Source organism: Trichomonas vaginalis, chromosome V (genome assembly GCF_026262505.1).
Source record: "Trichomonas vaginalis G3 chromosome V, whole genome shotgun sequence".
Taxonomy (NCBI): Eukaryota; Parabasalia; order Trichomonadida; family Trichomonadidae; genus Trichomonas; species Trichomonas vaginalis.
Window position 1 is genome coordinate 30,091,271 of NC_067207.1, and position 20,238 is coordinate 30,111,508.

General features: G+C 30.4%; 13 protein-coding genes across 13 annotated transcripts, besides 1 other annotated feature; 8 read left to right on the forward strand and 5 right to left on the reverse strand.

The window, feature by feature from the left end:
• Positions 1-937: 937 nt before the first annotated feature.
• Positions 938-2,241, forward strand: TVAGG3_0428640 (Rho guanyl-nucleotide exchange factor protein; the record flags this gene model as incomplete). The annotated part of the gene is made up of 1 exon (XM_001327489.1): positions 1,010-2,161. The coding sequence occupies one exon, from the start codon at positions 1,010-1,012 to the stop codon at positions 2,159-2,161; it is 1,152 nt and encodes a 383-aa protein (XP_001327524.1).
• A 272-nt stretch (positions 2,242-2,513) lies between these two features.
• TVAGG3_0428650 (uncharacterized protein) lies at positions 2,514-3,224 on the forward strand (the record flags this gene model as incomplete). Its single annotated transcript, XM_001327490.2, has 1 exon — positions 2,514-2,969. One exon carries the CDS (start codon positions 2,514-2,516, stop codon positions 2,967-2,969), a length of 456 nt encoding a protein of 151 aa, XP_001327525.1.
• A 329-nt stretch (positions 3,225-3,553) lies between these two features.
• TVAGG3_0428660 (lectin leg-like domain-containing protein) lies at positions 3,554-4,852 on the forward strand (the record flags this gene model as incomplete). The annotated part of the gene is made up of 1 exon (XM_001327491.1): positions 3,554-4,852. One exon carries the CDS (start codon positions 3,554-3,556, stop codon positions 4,850-4,852), a length of 1,299 nt encoding a protein of 432 aa, XP_001327526.1.
• A 450-nt stretch (positions 4,853-5,302) lies between these two features.
• TVAGG3_0428670 (uncharacterized protein) lies at positions 5,303-6,280 on the forward strand (the record flags this gene model as incomplete). Its single annotated transcript, XM_001327492.1, has 1 exon — positions 5,303-6,280. The coding sequence occupies one exon, from the start codon at positions 5,303-5,305 to the stop codon at positions 6,278-6,280; it is 978 nt and encodes a 325-aa protein (XP_001327527.1).
• A 43-nt stretch (positions 6,281-6,323) lies between these two features.
• Positions 6,324-6,695, reverse strand: TVAGG3_0428680 (uncharacterized protein; the record flags this gene model as incomplete). Its single annotated transcript, XM_001327493.1, has 1 exon — positions 6,324-6,695. One exon carries the CDS (start codon positions 6,693-6,695, stop codon positions 6,324-6,326), a length of 372 nt encoding a protein of 123 aa, XP_001327528.1.
• Positions 6,696-7,252: 557 nt separating this feature from the next.
• On the reverse strand, positions 7,253-7,858 carry TVAGG3_0428690 (histone, subunit A domain-containing protein; the record flags this gene model as incomplete). Its single annotated transcript, XM_001327494.1, has 1 exon — positions 7,257-7,856. The coding sequence occupies one exon, from the start codon at positions 7,854-7,856 to the stop codon at positions 7,257-7,259; it is 600 nt and encodes a 199-aa protein (XP_001327529.1).
• Positions 7,859-7,895: 37 nt separating this feature from the next.
• TVAGG3_0428700 (histone acetyltransferase protein) lies at positions 7,896-9,008 on the forward strand (the record flags this gene model as incomplete). Its single annotated transcript, XM_001327495.1, has 1 exon — positions 7,901-8,959. The coding sequence occupies one exon, from the start codon at positions 7,901-7,903 to the stop codon at positions 8,957-8,959; it is 1,059 nt and encodes a 352-aa protein (XP_001327530.1).
• A 440-nt stretch (positions 9,009-9,448) lies between these two features.
• Positions 9,449-10,573, forward strand: TVAGG3_0428710 (vesicle-mediated transport; the record flags this gene model as incomplete). The annotated part of the gene is made up of 1 exon (XM_001327496.2): positions 9,449-10,522. The coding sequence occupies one exon, from the start codon at positions 9,449-9,451 to the stop codon at positions 10,520-10,522; it is 1,074 nt and encodes a 357-aa protein (XP_001327531.1).
• Positions 10,574-11,081: 508 nt separating this feature from the next.
• On the reverse strand, positions 11,082-11,668 carry TVAGG3_0428720 (uncharacterized protein; the record flags this gene model as incomplete). Its single annotated transcript, XM_001327497.1, has 1 exon — positions 11,119-11,667. One exon carries the CDS (start codon positions 11,665-11,667, stop codon positions 11,119-11,121), a length of 549 nt encoding a protein of 182 aa, XP_001327532.1.
• A 237-nt stretch (positions 11,669-11,905) lies between these two features.
• Positions 11,906-13,497, reverse strand: TVAGG3_0428730 (ubiquitinyl hydrolase protein; the record flags this gene model as incomplete). The annotated part of the gene is made up of 1 exon (XM_001327498.1): positions 11,925-13,475. One exon carries the CDS (start codon positions 13,473-13,475, stop codon positions 11,925-11,927), a length of 1,551 nt encoding a protein of 516 aa, XP_001327533.1.
• Positions 13,498-14,060: 563 nt separating this feature from the next.
• TVAGG3_0428740 (protein ubiquitination) lies at positions 14,061-14,468 on the reverse strand (the record flags this gene model as incomplete). Its single annotated transcript, XM_001327499.1, has 1 exon — positions 14,061-14,468. The coding sequence occupies one exon, from the start codon at positions 14,466-14,468 to the stop codon at positions 14,061-14,063; it is 408 nt and encodes a 135-aa protein (XP_001327534.1).
• Positions 14,469-16,713: 2,245 nt separating this feature from the next.
• On the forward strand, positions 16,714-17,499 carry TVAGG3_0428750 (uncharacterized protein; the record flags this gene model as incomplete). The annotated part of the gene is made up of 1 exon (XM_001327500.1): positions 16,818-17,423. The coding sequence occupies one exon, from the start codon at positions 16,818-16,820 to the stop codon at positions 17,421-17,423; it is 606 nt and encodes a 201-aa protein (XP_001327535.1).
• Positions 17,500-17,907: 408 nt separating this feature from the next.
• On the forward strand, positions 17,908-19,495 carry TVAGG3_0428760 (EP4 subtype prostaglandin E2 receptor binding; the record flags this gene model as incomplete). The annotated part of the gene is made up of 1 exon (XM_001327501.1): positions 18,313-19,191. One exon carries the CDS (start codon positions 18,313-18,315, stop codon positions 19,189-19,191), a length of 879 nt encoding a protein of 292 aa, XP_001327536.1.
• Positions 19,496-19,639: 144 nt separating this feature from the next.
• Positions 19,640-20,238: part of a mobile genetic element that runs on past the window's edge.

Below are 20,238 nucleotides of genomic sequence, written 5' to 3' on the forward strand. Positions count from 1 at the left end.
GTCTAATGATTCATATAAACACATAATTTAATGGATTTTTTTTAATAAAGACAATTGATTTTCAAGTAATCGGTAAATAGCCTATGAATGGTTCGGCGTTACATCTAGTTATTCTATTTGATAAACTTACAAATGCCCACTCGAGGTAACACTAGGCCAAAAGAAAATGTTATTGTTATCATTTTTTTTGAAATTTATGGCCTCAAGCATAAATATGAATATAAATGCGCTAATGTAGAGACAAATGACTAGAGATTTATATTCCAAAACCATTTTTATTGAGTTTTTACGTATTTTGTAAATTATTAGGATTAAATTGATTTATATAGCACTGTTTTGATTTGTATAGATAGGACATTATTGAATTTTGCATCTTATCAACTTCTCAAATTGAGATTAATTATTTCGATTCTTTTTTCAAAAACTTGATATCCAACTTCAGTATTAGAGAGCACTAAATAACTTGATTGGAGTTTCGCATCCAATCTATTGTATTTTTAGGTATTACGCTCATATTTGGTGGAAATATTATAACTTCATTTGAAAGCGGATATAATCTTTTCAAAAGACCCTACATCGGCCAAATGCCCATATCGTCAATTTTTTATGCAAACAAAAATAGAAGCTTACTATAATTAGAACTGATATAATATAATTGAGAGAAAGAAATTCAATCGATCCCTTCACAATTATTTTTAATTTGAGAAAATTATACATCTCAAAATCCTTTCATTTAAATATACTTTGCATATGGATTAAAATAATAATTATGATATGATCGACTTTTTGATATCATTGAATTCCCAAATAATTATTTCAATTTTTTCATAAACGAATAAAATGATAAATTGACTTTTCCACTTAACAATTGATAGTAATAGCAGCATTTATTTTTTCAATAGGCTCGTAAAAATGCTTTACAATTTTATTCAGACAACATTCGATGAGTATGAATGAAACAAGAGCTTATAGAATCATTACCAAATTCGTTTTACGACGGCTCAAGGCAATGAAAGAAATGAAAGACTCAAAAAGAAGATCTATTTTCATCGAATTAATACAGACCGAGCGAAATTATGTCGAAGGCTTAACAACTTGCAAAGAAATATACTATAAACCACTTGACAGCTCAATAAATACTGAGAAACCATTAATTGATTCAAAAACTCTTTCTTCTCTTTTTGGAAATATCGATAAAATCAGAGAATGCCATGAAGTCGGACTTTTAAATTATATGGATGAAATACTCCCAGATATGCGAAGACATTTTGCTCCAACTGAACTCTATATCTCTTTGGCCAACAAATTTTTGGAAATTTTGCCACACATGCAAACTCTTTATAGAGCATACTTACAAACAAATGAAAACTCTGATGCCATTTTGGATGGCCTTCGTAAGCATAAAAAATTCAAAAAATTTGTTTCAAGGTGCATTTACAATCCTAAAGCAAAATGTCGCTCAATTGAAGACTTTCTAATCCTTCCTCTTCAAAGAATTGCAGCTTACAAGTGCTTATTTGAAAGAGCCCTCAAATATTTTCCAGAAAGTATGGTAGAAGAACATAAAATATATAAACAATTGCTTGAACAGTTACTTGGTCTCGGATCTGAAATGAATAAAGCAAAATCTGATGATGCAAACCAAGATATATTATATCAGATCTCAGAAACTGTTTCAAAGGCTCCATCATACTTACAAATTATGAGAGCTGGAAGAAAATTTGTAGGAAAATACAAACTCACGTATCTTGATCATAATACAGGACGTGAGACAGAAAGAGGATGCTCTTACCTCTTTAATGACATTCTTCTGCTTGTCCAAAAGGTGAAAACAGGAATGTATACAACAAAGTTCATATATGAAGATTGTATTCCTATTACTTCGATAAAATTTCAAGCAACAGCATTTCAAACTTATGCTGAGAAAGCGTGTCATCTCCGCACAGATGTAAATATATACGAACTACTTTTCAATGATTCCAAAGAAAGGGACGCGTTTGTCAGTTCAATCAAGAAACAGCAAAAGAAGATTTCAAAAAGAATTAGAGACCAAACAAAGAATGGATTAACTCATATCCAAACAATTATTTCAGATATAAGTACTTCTTACAAAGAACCTAAGAAGTTCGTAAGCCGAGCAAAATTGCTTTCATCTTGGTAATTTTTTCTTGTAACACAGAAAAACTACCAAATTCATCTATTTTAACATATACTTGTATATTTTATTTTACTAAACCTATCTATTCATCAGTAGTTTTTTGAAATTGAAATCGAATTTCTTCAATGATTAAAATTTAAGGATATTAAGTCATTTGACCAGATTATAAATGAAAGAGAGAAGATTGATAATCCGCAATAACATTATTTTGGCAGCGATTGAATCAATAATCAAGGTCTATTGATCATCCATGGATTCTTTTCTTAAAAATTAAAGAGGATGTCTAATATAAGCATATCATGTAATATCCTTGTTATCTTATTTTTCAGTGCAATAAAAAAAAATTAAAAAACGAATGGATGAAGAAGAACCAGAGCAAAGAGTCAGGAGGGGTCAACCTAGCCCTACAATACAAGCAGCATACACAGGAAATAAATTAGTCTATCAAAGCTCGCTTTGGAATGATGTAACAGATCTAAAAGATTTTGAAAATCGTGTTCATCCAGTTGTAGCAGAAAATATGAGTTTAAAGAGAAGACTTGAACTTTTAGTAAAACTTGTTGCAGAATCTCGCTTTAATGTGGATTCTTTGAAAAAAGATATTAAAGAAGCACAGGATATATTAGATGAACTTAAAGATTCGACTGGTATTAATATGCCAGAAGATAATGCTACTTTAACAGAGACTTTGGAAAAGAAAGATGTAAAACCTGACGCCAAAGCAGATGCAAAACCAGAAACAAAAGCAGATACCAAACCAGACGATAAGAAAGATGTTAAAATAGAAATTAATCCTAATGATAAGAAATAATATACGGATTTTGAAAATCTGATTTATATTTAACAAAATTCAGAACGTTTCAATGCAAAATTGTACCATCTACATTTGTGTTATCATAAAATTTGTTGTTTTATTATGCCAAAAGCGAAATCTTCGTTACATATAATTTTTTAATTCGGATTTTATATATTTCAACAGGAGCTTTACAAAACTACATTATTTTGCACATTATTTAACTATAATTATTAGCGTATGACATATTTCAAAGATGAATTGGATCGAGTACTCATCTTTCAAAGAAATTAAACAAATTTTAATGATTTGACTAGAAGCATGAATCAAATCAACAAGTAAATCATCAGTGCAATCTTCTTATTTATGAAGTTTTTCTTTGAAGTATCAAAATATAATGCAATAGTTCTTTGCGAGCTATATATTGAGGTGGGATAGACTTATTGTAAGTTACAATACATCATTCAAGAGATTGAGGTCAATTTGTGATATCCATTAACCTTTTGCCCACAAAACATATAGTGAAATAACATAGCTTTATAGATCTGATTATTTACACCATGAAATTACAGAGCCAATTTCAGACTAAAAAATTTTTTTCTATGCTTCCTTTCTTTACTTATCTTTCAATGCAGGAGCCTCAACCTGCTTATAATCTAGTTCCACCATTTGAGGCTACAGATGTAAATACAATCGGAAATTGGACTACAAGAGGTACTGCGTTAATTTTGAAAAATGCAATTCGCTTAACAAGTGATATACCATCTTCATTCGGAAGCATCTGCCAAAGAGTCCCAACACTATTCAAAGAATGGACTGCTGAAGTTGAAATCAAAGCAACTTCATCAAGTGAAGATAAAGGAACTGGATTATGGTTCTTTTATACAGAAGAAGTTTGTCCAGATCGTGCAAATGTCTACAATGGCTTTGCTGTCTGGGTAAATACAACAACTGATGAAAATGGAAACAACGGAGTGTATTTCAAAAAAGGAAATGGAACAGAATTCAATCCATATCAATTAAAACCAGTCGGGGTAGTTAAAGCACTTTCTAATACATCTGCACCAATGAGACTTATGATTTCTCGTCGATTTGATCAACTTACAATTGATGCTACTAAAGACATCATCCTTGAACGAATCCTTGATGTTGATGTCACGGAAATTCCAGATTACGGCTATTTCTCATTTTCAGCCCAAACAAGTGCAGTTCGTTCTATGCAACACGATTTACTCTCAATGCGTGTTCATTCTATGAGTGACTGCGATCATCCAAACGCAACATTCGATTATTCATCAAAGAATAAGAAATACATCGAAGATATGGTCGAAATACGTCGTATTCACAAAAGAAACCGCAGAGCTAACATGCCAGTCTCAAACCAATACAACAAACTATCAAAGGAGTTGAACAGACTCCTCGACGAAAATCCAAATTCACAAATCAAAGATGCAATTTCGATTATCGATGAAGCTGCATCGAGAATGAAGAGCGCAGAGACTCCACAAGCATTGGGCCAGTTTATCATCGAGAAAGTTAATGAAACTATACAACAAGCAGTCAGAAAGATCGAAGTTGCTAAATCGAAATATGATGAAACAGAAACAGATTTGGATGAACTTTGGTCATCATTGAAGAAACAGTTACTTGAACTTGCTGTTGAAACAAAGATTTCATTGGAAAACTTAGAGAAAGAAGTGTTAGAAGCTGCAAAGAACTTGAATCTTTCTACAAGTAATCCAATAGAACTAAAGAAATCTTTGAAACACGAAGTAGAGATTGTTAATGAACAACACGGCTTCAACATATTACTATTTATTTCTGTAATAGAGATTACAGCATATGTTATATTTTTCTTATATAAGAGACACGAAACTCACAATTTCAAGAAATATGATTAAATCTATTCACATTTATAATATTTTTATAATTTTACTTTTAACTTTTGCAGGTTGCTTTTAAAGTAATTTTATATTATTTAATTATCTCATATGAATCCCTATATAGTAGCCAAAATTTCAAAGAAAAGGCAGGGGTTCCACATTATAATTTTTTTGTGCGTAAACATCTCAATTATCAATATCTTTTGAGAGACAGAAAACAAATACATGTTGACATCATTTGAGAATATCTGACAAGAGTAGTCCGAAATGGAAATCCATCTTGCTATGATGCTTTCTCTTCACATGGCTTTTTCCCGTAACTGTATTTAATTTCAAATTTCAATACATTGGTAAATTGTCACTTTTTTATTTGAACAATAATGTTCATATCTCATTCAACATTAAGCATACAGAACCAGATCAAAACTAAAATACTTCAATTCACATGCTTAGAAGTTCAATTCAAGTATGAATTTGGCAAGAAAGCTCAATTGGCTAGATTATTTTGAAGAACAAGATAGAGTCAATCAAACCAAAGATGGAGTCGCATTCTCTAATACTACAGGTACTAAGAGTTATTACGTTTTTATTTGCATTTTTTACGAATGCAAAGAAAACGGTGCAATTTATATCAGAAGAACTAACGAAATCTGCACATTACTTGAAGATAACATATTTACTAAATGCAAATCCACTTCAGATGGTGGATCTGTTTACTATTACGGCTATAAAGGACAGTTTGTTCAACAACGAAATTGTTATTCTGAATCAATAGCAACAAATTATTACATGTCATTTTATCAACAAGTTAAATCTTCTTCTACTAATAAAAACCATGCTTTTCAAATTTCAGTTTCAAAATGCGGAGAAAGTGAATCAGAAGGAAGTGAAACATTTAATATTGCATGGGGAGATCTACGTTTTGAGAATAACAACATCACTTACAACAAATGCTGGGAATATTCATCAATAAGTTTCGTCCTTGATGGAAAATCAGGTTATTGTAATTACTCAACATTCAGAGAAAACAACCAAACTGGAAGTTATTCTCTTGTATTTAACAGTCGTTCTCCTTCATTGATACAAACAGTTTCTTATTGCAATGTTATTGGAAATAAATGCGGAACAGACAGTAACCAAGTTCTATTTTCTTGTCAATACAATACTAATGTTGATCACTGCGTATTTTTAAATAACACTGCAGCATATATGTTTTGGATTTATTGGGAAGGTTACACATTGACTATTACTGATTCATATGTTCAATCAAAGTCAAAAACAAGTACAGGAGGAATTGTTACATTTAAAAATGAAAACAGTAATTCTGATCTAAATGAGTTTCCCAATTTTTATACAATTAATTGTTTCATAGAATCAAAACAAATCACAGTTTTATTACCTTATTTATCCAGATTTGCAGAAAAATCATCAAATTTTATTTCATAGTTCCAAAAGCTGAAAAATATAGGCAAAAAAAAATATTTAAAAATTACAATTTTGGAGCAGGTTTCTTCTCCTTGATTAATATCGTAGGCTTTTGAGTTCCAGAGATTCCTTGTAAAATGTTTGAAAACACGATTACCATTGCAACAGGTCTTATCGAATTTGTATTTGTTTTTGATGATCCAGGAATCGAGTGAGAGAGCAAGAATTGTTTCTCACTCCTCAAAATTGAGAGTTTGCTTCTCAATGAACCGAAACCGAGATCACCAATGAACTGTTCCTCGATTGTCAACCTTATGTCTTTGTCTTTCTGTCCTTGTGGAGACATGTCTGATATCTGTCTGAACAAAGACCTTCCCCATCTACTCCATTCAAGGAGTTCTTCCTGTGATGACTGGAGACGTTCGTTGTCTCTCATAGTTCTCTCTGTCTGTGTCTGTATTCATTCATTCTCTGATTGAATTGCACTGCACTTGTCATCGAGCTTTGCAATTTTAGATCTCATGTCTGAGAATACATCTGAAAGATGTTTGTCTGTTCCTTCAATACACGTAATTCATCCTGTGTGACTTTCTCTGTTTCTGAATTCATAATTTCGTTTACAGATCTGTATGCACTATCAATTAATTCTTCGTCATCTTCTGGTAAACTCTTGATATCGAAGCCAGAGATTTTTGCAATTCCTTCTCTGAACTTGTTTCGAAGATCTGAAAATGACACGCAATAGAGACATCTAGACTTACTGTACAAACTTCCAGTTTGAGGCAAATTGATATTAAATTTCCAAAATGAGATATTTTTAATAGATATATCAAATTATCTTTAAATTTTCATATAATCAACAATTGTATCAGCCATAAATGTAATTTATATAAAGATATTGTACTATATCAAATAATATTTTTCAAAAAATCTTCCGAAAAGCACAGTTGTTATAAAAAACATTGACAAAAGGATAAACAATATATTTCTAAACATTTTATTGAGCATCTTGTTCTTGTTCGATTTTTGCCATCAGGCTTTGAATAATCGTATCAACAAGTGGACAGTTTCCGACGTTAATCTTAGCCAGAAAAGTCTCATTCGTGACTTCAATGGACGGATCGTTGAATTCTGTAATGTCGTCGAAATTACTTTCAGCAATTGCGGGTAAGAATTGAGGAACATGAGGTGGTAATTTATTTTGGTTCTCTCCAGCAAATTCTACGATTGCATCCGCTCTATATGGATAATCACCTGGAGTTACCGTTTCAGACAATTCAATCGGATAAGGACTAACCTGGATTGTATCTACCTTAGGGAAATCGACAATAAATTGACAAAGAGATTCAACATTTTCGTGGTAGTTCCATAATGCATCAAAAACGTCTCCAGCATGAACTTCTGTTCTTCCTGCATGTTCAGCAACATTTGTAGCCTGCTTAGTAATGCACTTCATATAATAAAATGTTGCATCAACGAAAATATCAAGAACTGTTTCTGAAATTGTATCAATTGAATCTTTTTTGTTTTGACTTTTCTCGGATGGTACGATTTTGACCATGAAACTCTTTAAAAATCTGCGAGTAAGCTCATCCATTCTTTGTCACTTTTCTATTTGAATTTTTTTATTGTCACATTTTCATGGAAGTAGGAGCTGAAGTTACGGTAAACACCCCTGAGCATCAGTCTGTTAGAGGGCGAATTATTGAAATCATCGAAAATAAGGCTTATGTTCATTTTGAAACACAAGATAGACGCTTGGATAAGTATTTTGATATTTCTCAACTCACAGCATTGCCTCCACCTATCGTAGTTGATGAGGAGCGACAGAAAAAAGACCAAGAAAAGCTTGAAGAAGAAAAGGAGAAAATAAGAAACATAGATTCAGTTCAAGTTGGGAAATACGTTATAGATGCATGGTATTACTCACCATATCCTGTTGATAAATCAGTTAGAAAGCTCTATATATGCGAATACTGCATGAAATACTTCACTTCATTAAAAGATTTACGTTCTCATTACGCGGAAATCTTCGAGAGAAAGCCGCCTGGCAGAGAAATATACAGAAATGGAGATATCTCAATATTTGAAGTCAAAGGAAAGAAGCAGAAGATGTTCTGTCAGTGTCTTTCCCTTCTTGGCAAATTATTCATTGAACACAAGAATTCGTACTTCGATGTTGACTCTTTCAATTACTACGTTCTTTGCGAATGTGATGACTACGGTGCTCATTTGGCCGCGTTTTACTCAGTTGAATCAAGACTGGTCGAAAACAATCTTTCTTGCATCGTTGTTCTACCTCCATACCAAAAGAAAGGATACGGAAGACTCCTCGTTTCACTTAGTTACGAAATTTCATTTAGATCTGGAGTAATTCTTGGCCCTGAGCGACCATTATCGGATATGGGACGCATTTTATACCTTTCTTACTGGAGAGATGTTGTTATTTCAACAATTCTCAAATCTCCAGACGAATCTACTGATTTAAACGTAATTAGTGCAAAAACATGGCTCAAGAAGGATGATATCGTTGAGGCAATCCAATCTGCTGGATTAATGGTCCGTGCTTCAAGAACAGCGCCACTTACTATTGATTTGGACTTAATTCAACAAGTTAAGGCTAAATATGAGGATGTCGACCTCAAGCCACACATTAATCCTGATCTCCTTCTTTGGTTTAAGAAAGGATCTTTCAATTAAATTTTATTTCGATTTATTTTTTTGTTCTGTTCAATTGCTAAGAATAAATAGAGTGTTTTCATAAAATGTTCAAATTATTTTTGATTAATTGATTAGATTTTAGTATAAAACATTTATATTTCAAAAATTATGCTTTATTTTCACTAAAAAATAAGTTTTGCTAAATGAAGAAATAATATAAGACTGTATATTAGTCAAAATTGCCAAATATCAAACAGAATTTCACTTACAATTCAGCATAATTCGAAGAAATTCTATTTAATGTCAATATCTTCGAATACATTTATTAAAGATTACTTAGTGCACTTCTTGACAATAAGAAGCAATACTAGAATATCGTTGTACAATGATTTCCTTGTCCTAATTTCTTCAATATTTCGATTTCTATCCAAGATTTTTGAAAATCAACAATGCCATGATGCAAATATGGTACTATCCGATTCTAATCAAAAATTCAATATTTTTGTCACTTTTCAGAACGATTATTAAATGGATTTAAGAAAATTTGACGTATTTCCTAAGTTAGATAGGCAATATAGAGTTTCAACATCATTTGGTGGCATTCTCTCTATTGCTTCTATCACAGTCACTATTATTCTATTTTTCTCCGAAATTCATACTTATTTGAATCCACCAATTCGTCAGAGATTTATTGTCGATAATACAAAACCAATGGGTATTAGTGGTAAATCTTCCAACCAAAGAAAGCTTTCAGTTAACTTGGATATCGAATTTCCAAATGTTCCATGTTACCTTCTTCATATTGATGTTGTTGATCCAATTTCACAATTAGACCTTCCAATGGAAAGTATTTCTAATAATTTCGCACGCCTTGACAAAACAGGAAAGAATATTGGAGATTTCCATCCAGAGAAGTTTTTAGAACCAGATAATGCAAAAACCTCAGACTCAACATCATGTTACGCAGCCAATAATACCAAAGTTTGCAAGACTTGCAAAGATGTTGTTCAAGCTCACAAAAATCAAGAACTTCTTCCTCCTCCGCTCTCAACAATAGCACAATGTGCATCTACAGCAGCTATTATTCAAGAAATGAAGGACGAAGGCTGCAAATTAACCTCTGCTTTCCAAACTGTCCGTTTAGCATCGGAATTCCATGTTGCTCCTGGCTACAATTATCTCTACAAAGGATGGCATTCACATAATACTACTATTTTAGGCTCTGAATCCAAAGATCTTAATTTAACCCATATTATTAGGAGTTTTAGATTCAACAGAGTCGATGGAAAGTTCCCACTTGATAATGTTACTAGTATCCAAACAGGAAAAGGCTCGTGGAGAGTTGTTTATTCAGCAGATATCATGGATAACACTTATACAGCAAATAAATACGAATTAATGGATCCTCCGAAGTTCTCATCAGGTGTCTACTTCAGATATGCCATTAATCCTGTTTCTGCAATTGATTATTACGATACAGAGCCTTTCTTGCATCTTTGCACCAGATTACTCACTGTTATTGGCGCTGTTCTTGCAGCATTCAGACTTCTCGACTCTTTCTTATTCTTATTCTACAAACCTCCAACTCTTGCAACAAAATAATTTTTTTATAATATTTGTTTAGTAAAAAACCATCTTACGCTTATGTTTTTCAATTAGTTTTTCTTTATTTTATTAATACTAATAAAGATTATAGTAAATTTTGAAAAAATTATTTTCAATTTATGAAATTTGATCGGTATTCAACCAATCTATTATCATACGTATACAACCTAAAAACACTTAATACGTTTCACAATCAATTAACATATGTTTTCAAGTTCAGAGTCTGTGTGTATTTGTTCTAATATTTTGGGATAGTTCAAGTACTTCAATCTAGCCATATTAAAAGTTTTAGAGGAAATATCCTATAGCATTATGTTCCTATATGAACTCATGTATATAATAAGCATATTAAAATTGAATGAAAATAAATATTTCGACATGTAAAACAGAAATTTAGATGCCTAGAAAAATTATTCACATGACATCCTAATTTTTCAAAACTTCATGAATCATAATTAGATTGATCCATTTTCCCAATATACTTACATTAAGCATCGAGATATTGTTAAAAATATCAAAGTTTGATACTAAATAGCAAACAAAATTTTATTAAACAAGCCGAGTGAAAGAAAAACATAAAAATAAAGAGAGAATCAATGAAAACTTGTGAAAGAACGTGCAGTTTGAGGGCGTGCAGAGTACATTGTTGTTGCACGAACTTCTTTTGGAATTGACCTAATATTTGGAACGTTTGGCTTAGGAGGAACTCCAGGATCCGCTGATGCGGAAAGGTAATACTCATTTCTCTCTTGAACAATTCTTTCTATAACGTGATTATCAACTTTTTTAGTCTTTTTCTTTAAATCACGTTTTGCCATTGTATTTTTCCAATCACGCAATCTTTGTGCTTCACTCCATTCCTTTTCCAAACGTTCATGAGCAAGCTTTGATTTTCTTTCAAAAGCAACATCAAAAGTACGACGTCTTTTATCAAGGTATCTATCTGATTGGTATTCTCTTGCTGTTGATATAGACCTTTCTCTGATTGAAAGATGTTTCTTCTTTGGAATTTCATTTTGATCTTTAGGATTTGCTTCAAATTTATCGAATGAAATAGGCATTTTAAGAAATTCACTAACTGCGGGCTCGAATGTATCAGTTGTTTTAAGTTGTCTCCTTGGAGTTAATAAAGGTCGACTCATTCTCTAACGTACAAAATTTTTTAGCACTTTTTTAGACAGACAAAAAAATCACCAAAACTTTCTTCATCTGAATCTGATGGTTCCCTTTGTTCTTTTGGTTTGAAACTCAGATATATAATAGCTCTATTCTAGTACGATATATTGATATAATTGTTTCATATGTTTGCTCATTATTCATCCATAAATTGAGATGATTTTTATAATCAACAAAAATATCATTCCAATTTGTAAAGTTCTCAAACAAACATCAAAATTCTTTATTCATGAAAAATTTCATTCTTACATTCATCTAAATAATAAAACAATAAATACGCATTATTTGTGATACTTTCATCATTGAGAGGAGAATGTTTCAAAATGTCAACACACTGATCATTAAAACAATACCAATCATCATCTAGAGAGTTAACATATGTTACATAATGCCCTAAATTAACCGAGTTCCCCAAATGAGTGACAATACAATACAAGGAATAAGATTTTCCAATATCTATGTGCTGAACGATCGAACATCTATCCATTAACTTGATTGGCATAAATGTTTCGCGATCAAAAGAAAATCTTGATAATTGAATCATCAAAATTTTTGGAAATCTTCTGAAATTAAGGATTTTTGTAGCACTCATTTTAACTCCATTATGATCAAGGGCATCATCTCCTCCCATTAACTCAGGTTCTGTTAATAATTCGATTCCTCGAGTTATTGAGTCAGTTAATTGAACACTTATGTTCAATTGTGATTCTTTAAGAGAATGAGTATCATTATTTTGATAAATAATAGTTGTTTCATTTTCAATTCCGAAAATTGATTTTATCAAATTTTCATATGGAGTTCCTTTTATATGTTCTTGGATATAATCAATTAAAATAACCATGAATTCTTGTACATCATGTTGAACTAAAACATTTGAACTATCCCAGCCAAAACTTGTTGTCAAATCTTCCGTTGAGACATATTTTTCATTATTCATCATTTGAAAGAGATTTTGTAAACTTTTAATGACAGGATCTTCTGATTTCATTTGGAGAAATTTTCTTCTAAAAATCGGAGTATGATAAAGCGCTTGTAGGAATGAGTTCATGTAACATGTTGCTCCTTGATTTATAAGTCCGCAATAATGAAATTCGTAATTTTGTTTTGGAATTTCTTGAGGAATTTGAGATTGCGGAGTATAAGTAAAACCAACCTTAGGTTGCGAAAAACTAGGCTTCTTCGGAGCAACTGTTTTCTCTACTTTTGGAACGGAAATTATTTTTTCGGGTTTTTCTTTAATTTTTGGTTCTTTTTCTGTAATATTTTCCTTAATCGGATCTTGTTTAATAATTACCTTGCTTTCTTCTTTCGGAATTGGTTTAGGAATATTTTCTTGTGGGATGTTATTGTGATAAGTTGTATTCGATCTGTATTCATACATATCTAGTATTGATGTAGAATTGTTTGAAATATAATTTGAATTCAGATTTGAATTTTTTATTTTCTGCAAATCTGGTTTTTCAACTATAGAAATATTTGAAAACTCCATGCAAACAAATTTTGATGGATTAATTGCAAAAAACAATGGGTATTTTAAATGTTTCGTGAAATCTATGGTAAAATTCTCTGGATCTAATCGTTTTTCGGCATCAAATACTTGAATTGTACACTTTAGTTTCTGAATTTTATTTTCCTTTGGATGTATTTTGATACTTAGAAAATAATTTTTGTTAATAATGACTCTTGATTCAAAAATGAATGGCTCATCACCAAGGTAAATCATTTTATTTATTAGTTTCTTGTTTTCAGTCCAATCAAACTTGATTTGCTTCATTTACAAATCACTTGAAAATAAAAAAATGATGCCAAAATTTAGAAGAAATTTCAAAATTATTTCATGTGGGTTTAGTTCCATCATTCAATTTCATTCGTGATATAGACTCAGTTGTAACTCATGGTTTCTTCTTTCATCAATATGTATTAATTTTATTGAGAATCTAGCTAGCTTTTTCCTATGTATCCAGATCATATCTTAAAATATGAATTGGTTAACATGAAATCATCACGAGCAAATTCTAACAAAATTAGAAAAAAAAACGCTGATTGTTTACCAATGTTAGGATATGCACCCTTTTCAATCAATTTTTTTACATATTTCTAGACTTTTCACCCTAACAGCTTTAATAAGAGGAGTTTCTCCATCTGTTACAATATGATTCCGTCAATATAGAAACAGTATCTTTTTTTCATCATCGATCTCTTCATTGACGTTATTCTCTGCTTCTTTAAATCTAACTGCTTTTGTTGACTGAGATTTTATTTTTTTTAGTCAATTACGGAATTAAGATTAAAAATACTATGTTATAAGTGTGTTTCGATTATATAAGATATGTTTATTAATGATTGCAAGAAAAAATGTTTAAATTTTTATTAATTTTCCTTTGAAGTCAAAAACAGAAATACGGAAATAGTCTTGATCACTTGAATTCTTTCCTGTTTGTGTTATTTTGAAAGCAACAAAATAATCATTAGTTTGAAGTGGAAATTCTTTGATTTCGCTTTGTTTAAATTCATAGTTTTGATTATCTAATACAATGGATGTTCCATCTTCTTTGATACCTTCTAGCTTCCAGCTTCTCAATAAATGATAATCACCTTCACATGTTGATTGTAGAATATATGATTTTGGTTTTAATTTATAACCCTTTAGATCAGCTTTTACCCATAAATTAGGTTCGCCTTTTGTAAAGAAATGAACATCATCATCTAAATATGAATTTATTTCGGATATTTTTCCACCACCAACAGCTGAAGGAATCATTTCCATTTTAATTTCTTTTGTAACTCTTTCTACAAATTTTGGTATACCAACATTAAAACTATCATTTGATATTTGAAATTGATTTTGAATCAAATGTTTTTTCGAAAGATGTAACAGATTGATTTGAAATTTCAAATTTATTTCTTAATTTTGAATAATAATTCTTCAACGTTTCATTATAAATGGTTAAAAGGCTTGATTCATAAGAGTTTTCAACTGAAAAATTATAAATATCATCATAAACTTGTGAAGAACAAAATTGTAAATTAACATAGCCAAATAAATCAAATAATGTACTGTCTCTTCTACAAGCATTTAAAAGTAACAAACATAGTTTGTCTTCATTTTCAATTTTCAATTCTTTTGAATTCAAAATTTTTTCACAAAATTCAAATCCATTGCTGACAAAATTTGTAATGATATCATCATCTTTCAAACTGTAGAAATGTGATGAGATGTGCTCAATGCATTCATTCATTGTCGTAGAATCGTTTTCGTATGCAGAAACTTCGTACTTCTTAAAAACGTTTTCATTTGTGAGAGATTTGTCTGATTTAACATGTTTAGCATATATATGTGTGAGTAGTTGATTTCCAAAATATTTTCCGATTTCGAACATATCATGATAATGTGCCTCATCTGCTTCAAATTCAAGTTTTCCTGTTTCTATAAACTTTGAAAGGATATCAATAGAATCTTGACATATAATATATAAACGTGTATTCAACGATGTGATTGATTTATCAATAAAATACTTTTCTTTGATTAATTCTGAAAAACAAATCGCTGAAGACTTCTTTGTGTTGATGATTCGATCATTAATATTGATACGCAATAAGGATGTCGGAACTGCCAAAAGCGCAAATTTTGTTCATCACGAATTGCCAAGCTTGGCAATTCTTGGATGAGAGAAGTTTTGAAAAAAAAAATAGTAAAATTTGCATTATTTAAGTCTGAAAGAAGCAAGAGAATGACATATTTTAGTTTCTATATATTTATGAAATAAAATGGTGGCATTATTGATGATTTTTAGAAATTTGATATTTGAAATTGAATCATTTGATATTTTTGCCGAAGGATTTATGTTTTTTGTGATGTTGTGTATTAGGTTATAGCGAAACTAGAGATACTCAATGTAAACTCTTTTTAAAATAACGTACAATTGCCAAGGCAATTTTGGTTTTGGCAATTGTACGTTATTTTTTTTCGCAGTGATTTGAGTGAATTGCCAAACCTTAAACTTTTTTGGCAATTGTACGTTATTGAGAATTGCCCAATTGCCATAAGCTTCAAGAAAGCTGAAACAATGACACTGAAACATATTTAACTACACATAAAATCAAATCAGGCTCATTTATTAAAAATGCAATATATTTATACTTATTGTTTCGTTTAGTCAACATGAATTTAAGACTAAATTCTTTCTCACATCTGAGATGGCCTTCTTACATGAATTATTATGTAAATTTTTGATTATTTTGGAATAATATTAATAATTTGAACTATTTTGTGGAGTTCTTTTGTGAATATGATACATTTGTTGAAGTAATATTCAATTCTCAATAAGATAATGCATTTCGGTTATTATATTTCGAATAATTTTTTAAAATAATTCTTTTAACTGCTCACAAAATATAGCAGAGGGCTCTCATCAAAATGAACAGAGTGTGATTTATTTTTCACATAGAAATTAAAATACAATATAATCAAAAATAAAATGAAGAAAAAGGAGAAAAAAATAGGTCCTAAAACCAAATACTTATAACTATGATATATGTATCATATTGGGCGAAATTGGCGCCCTTCGGACGCCAATTTCGCCGGAAATTTTTTAAGAATTGCCAAAATGACCTCAGAATTGCCAAGTCTGCATCCTTACCTGAAGGTGACCATTGTGAAAAAAAGTCTCTTTTTGTTTAATTTCATAATAACATTTGTGCTGTCAATATATACCGTAAAGTGGTCGTTTCTAGTTAAAACCATTAAAATCTGGGAAACTCAACTGGTAATAATTTTTTTTTCAAAAAAATTCGGGCCTCCGGCGGCAGCGCTAGCCCTTCGGGCGCGTCAGCTTAATATACCAAATGTAGGAGCATTTTAATTGTGTGTTACCATATTTAATTGCAGTGTCCTAATGTAAACATCACAAATTTGTCTCAAAAATTCTGATAACATCCAATCATAATTTAAGATCAAAATGCCTGATTTATGATATCCATATTTTTTCCCGATCATTCAATTATATCGAAAGTGATAGTAAAAGTGATAGTAAAAGAGCATAATAGTGCTCTCTATAAGAAGTGGGTTAAATTATTCTTTGTTGAATTCACAGGTGCTGCTGTTGCCTTTTTCTTCATGAGGATATTTAGATATCATACATTTCCATTCTTATTCTTCATTTCAGGCAAATTCTGGCATGACACAATCAAAAAAGGAACATTCGCAATTACAAAAGAAATAGCTACCCTGATCTATGTTAAAATTCCATTCCTTGCTTCAATCAAGAAGGATAAACCAGTATTATTCACACTTCTCTTAACGCCATGCAGCTTCTTCCTCCTCCATCTTATACTCTGCCCAATCTTCTCTCTCAAGAAATACGAAGAAGTTCGTGAAGTCTTTGCAACAGGCAATATTAAGTTCATTATCTACGCACTTTACTGCAATTTGCTTCTCAACTACTGCAAAGGTTTCATATTCAACGTTTCAAAGAAGACATTTGGTACTTTCTACACTAATTACGTCAACATACTCGTTGATGATAAATATATTCGAATCTTTTTCAACGTTATCCTCCAACTTTGCTACATTCCAGCTGCTGCTATGCTCTCTTATCCATCAGGAGTTATCCATTACAATCAAACTATCCCACAGTGCTGGACATTCGCTTATTACCAAGGAATCAAGCATATTCCACTTACAATTACAATCGAACTTCTCAAGATGAAGGTTGGACTTTGAAGTATAATTTGTTTTAAAATTTTATTATTTTTTCTTTTTCTTTATTTTATTTTATAAACTCTAGATCTAATTAGCCTTATCCGTTATATTTTTCATCAGTATAATGATTTTTGTTTTAAATTTATGGTGAAATAACTGATTAATCATGTTTCTACCTGATACACATTCTACAATCATTAAGAAATTACATATTATGGTGCAACAAGCAGATTTATTATTCAATTGATGATATAATCATGTTGAATGTTGAAATCAAAGCTTTTTTAATAGAATTAAATGTTTAAAAATTGCAGTGTTCTAGAAACACATCAAATGCATATGGTGCAGCAAAATTTTGAAGTTTCAATTTGATAAATTTTGTGGGACCTAAGTTTCATTTTTTCACAGGATGTATTTACATTAATTCAGTATAAATATCCTGATTATATGCATTAGTTCATATGGGTACATGTTACTATAGGATATTTCTTCTTACGATATTTGTATTTCGAGATTGAATCACTTAAACTATCCAATAAATTGAATATTTTATGGAGCCAAACAAAATTTGACATTTTTTATCTTTGCTATGAATTTGAATGATAATGATCAGCTGACAGAACAATATGGTCAATACATTGAAATGACTGATATGATATTTGATATAAATGAAGAGAGTTTCAAAGTACTTTCTGAAAAAATTAATCAATGCAAAGAGATATACTCTATTGGTAACAAGCAAATACTAAGAATAATCATTTGTGCATCTAAATACAGAGAATCAAGATTGAAATTGTATTTTAACTTAATAATTTCATACTTTAACCAAGAATTCATAAAAAGTAATCAAGAAATCATAACTGAAAACAAAACTTTAAAGGATGCACTAGAGAAATATTATAAATTTGATATGAATGATCCGAAAAGAAATCAAAATATTGATATCGAGAAAATTCTCAACAAGTTCAATAAAATTCCAATTAAATATTTCGTTAATGATGATGTTAATGGCTTTTTAGAATATGTTAATAACAAATCATCACAATTCAACCCAAATGCAACACATGCACACAAATCTTATTTAAACTATTGCGCGATGCTAGGTTCTGTTAGTTGCTTTAAGAGTCTTATACTTAAAGATGCAAAAATTGATAATTATACACTCGAATATGCATCTATTGGAGGAGATTTCGAAATTTTCCAAATTGTTGAACAAAAAATTGGTGAAAATCCTGAAATCATTTCTAACTCATTATTAAAAGCCATACAATGCCATAATGACGAAATTGCATATTATTTGATTGATAAATATTCAGCAGAATTCCCTTTCTTGAGATGTGCCGAGTGTTACAACATGAAATTCTTTATTTATAAATTAGGAAATAATGAAACGATTAATGACCAAGATGACTTCAAGTCCACAGCACTTCGTGCATCAATTCATTTTGAAATACCTTCATTTGTTAGTTATTTATGTAATTTCAAAGATATTAACTTAAATTTGAGTGACAACCAAAGTGAAACTCCTCTTATGATATCTTCTATTTTGGGCAATACAGAAATCGCAAAAATTCTTATTGAAAAAGGTGCAGATCTCAATTTAAAGAGTGATTTAGGATATTCTGCACTAATGTATTGCAGCTTATATAACAGTATTTCAGTTACGAAACTACTTATTCAACACAGTGCTCTAAAACATCTTTACAAAGATAGTAGAAGCAAACGAATGAATGCCAAAGATATTGCAGCCGAAAGTGGTCATCAAGAAATAGTTGATTTACTAAAATAGTTTTTACAAGGTTATATCAAAATGAGAGTGAAAATGTGCATAAATCTAATCGATGCACTCATGTTTATTTGAATTCATCTTTAAATTCATTCAGGGATATTGCCATATGCTCAAAAGTAGCTTTGATCTTGCTCAAACACGAGTCAATAATTGTATTTAATTGCTTTTTACAGTTGTAATATCGCTCAAAAATGATATTGTTTTCAATCAGACTGATACTATAAATACTTACAATACTGAAGACGGATTTTCAACTCTTCAAGATATAAATGAATAATTTTGTTCTTTTTTGCAACAATCCAAGTAAATTTTATACTATATTTTGAATAAAAAGAAAAATTAACTTTTTTTGACTTTTTAGAAAACCTTGTGATATGATTTTCATAGTATCTACAATTTTCGACATAATATCAAACTATTATCGTATAATTCGTCAAATTGTTAACAAAAGGCCAAATAAGGCCTATCGTCGTCCCAAAAATATTGCTCGAGATGGTGTTTTACTAAGGCCCAAAACTTAAAAAAACTCAAAAAAATTAACTTTACTCTTTTGAGATCCTTATCAGATATGCATCAATTTGATGCAGTATCGCAGTTCGAATCTGATTTTTTAATGTAGATATACTCTAACATTCTTGAAAAAATGCAAAATAATATTAATTAAGCTTTTCATTTCTGTATCATACACGAAACAAAATCATTCATTATACTAAACTTTATCAAAGTTTGAATAATGAAAAAAAAAAATATATCTAAATTTTTACATTGAGTCTGCTATTGATATGGTTAATATTAAATCTTGTAACAACGGGCATTGGCCAAAATAATACCCGCTAAAATACACAATTTTTTAAAATTTTATCAATTTGTTATGGTGCATATTTATGACAATGAATAAAATGCTTATCCTTCATAAGTAAATACATAATTTATGCTTAAACACAAAAAATAACACGAAAATTTTGGCCAACATATCAAAACTAAGGATAATGTTTTGAATATATAAGCAATAATACTTTGTCTAGAGAATTAAATTTGTGCTATCTA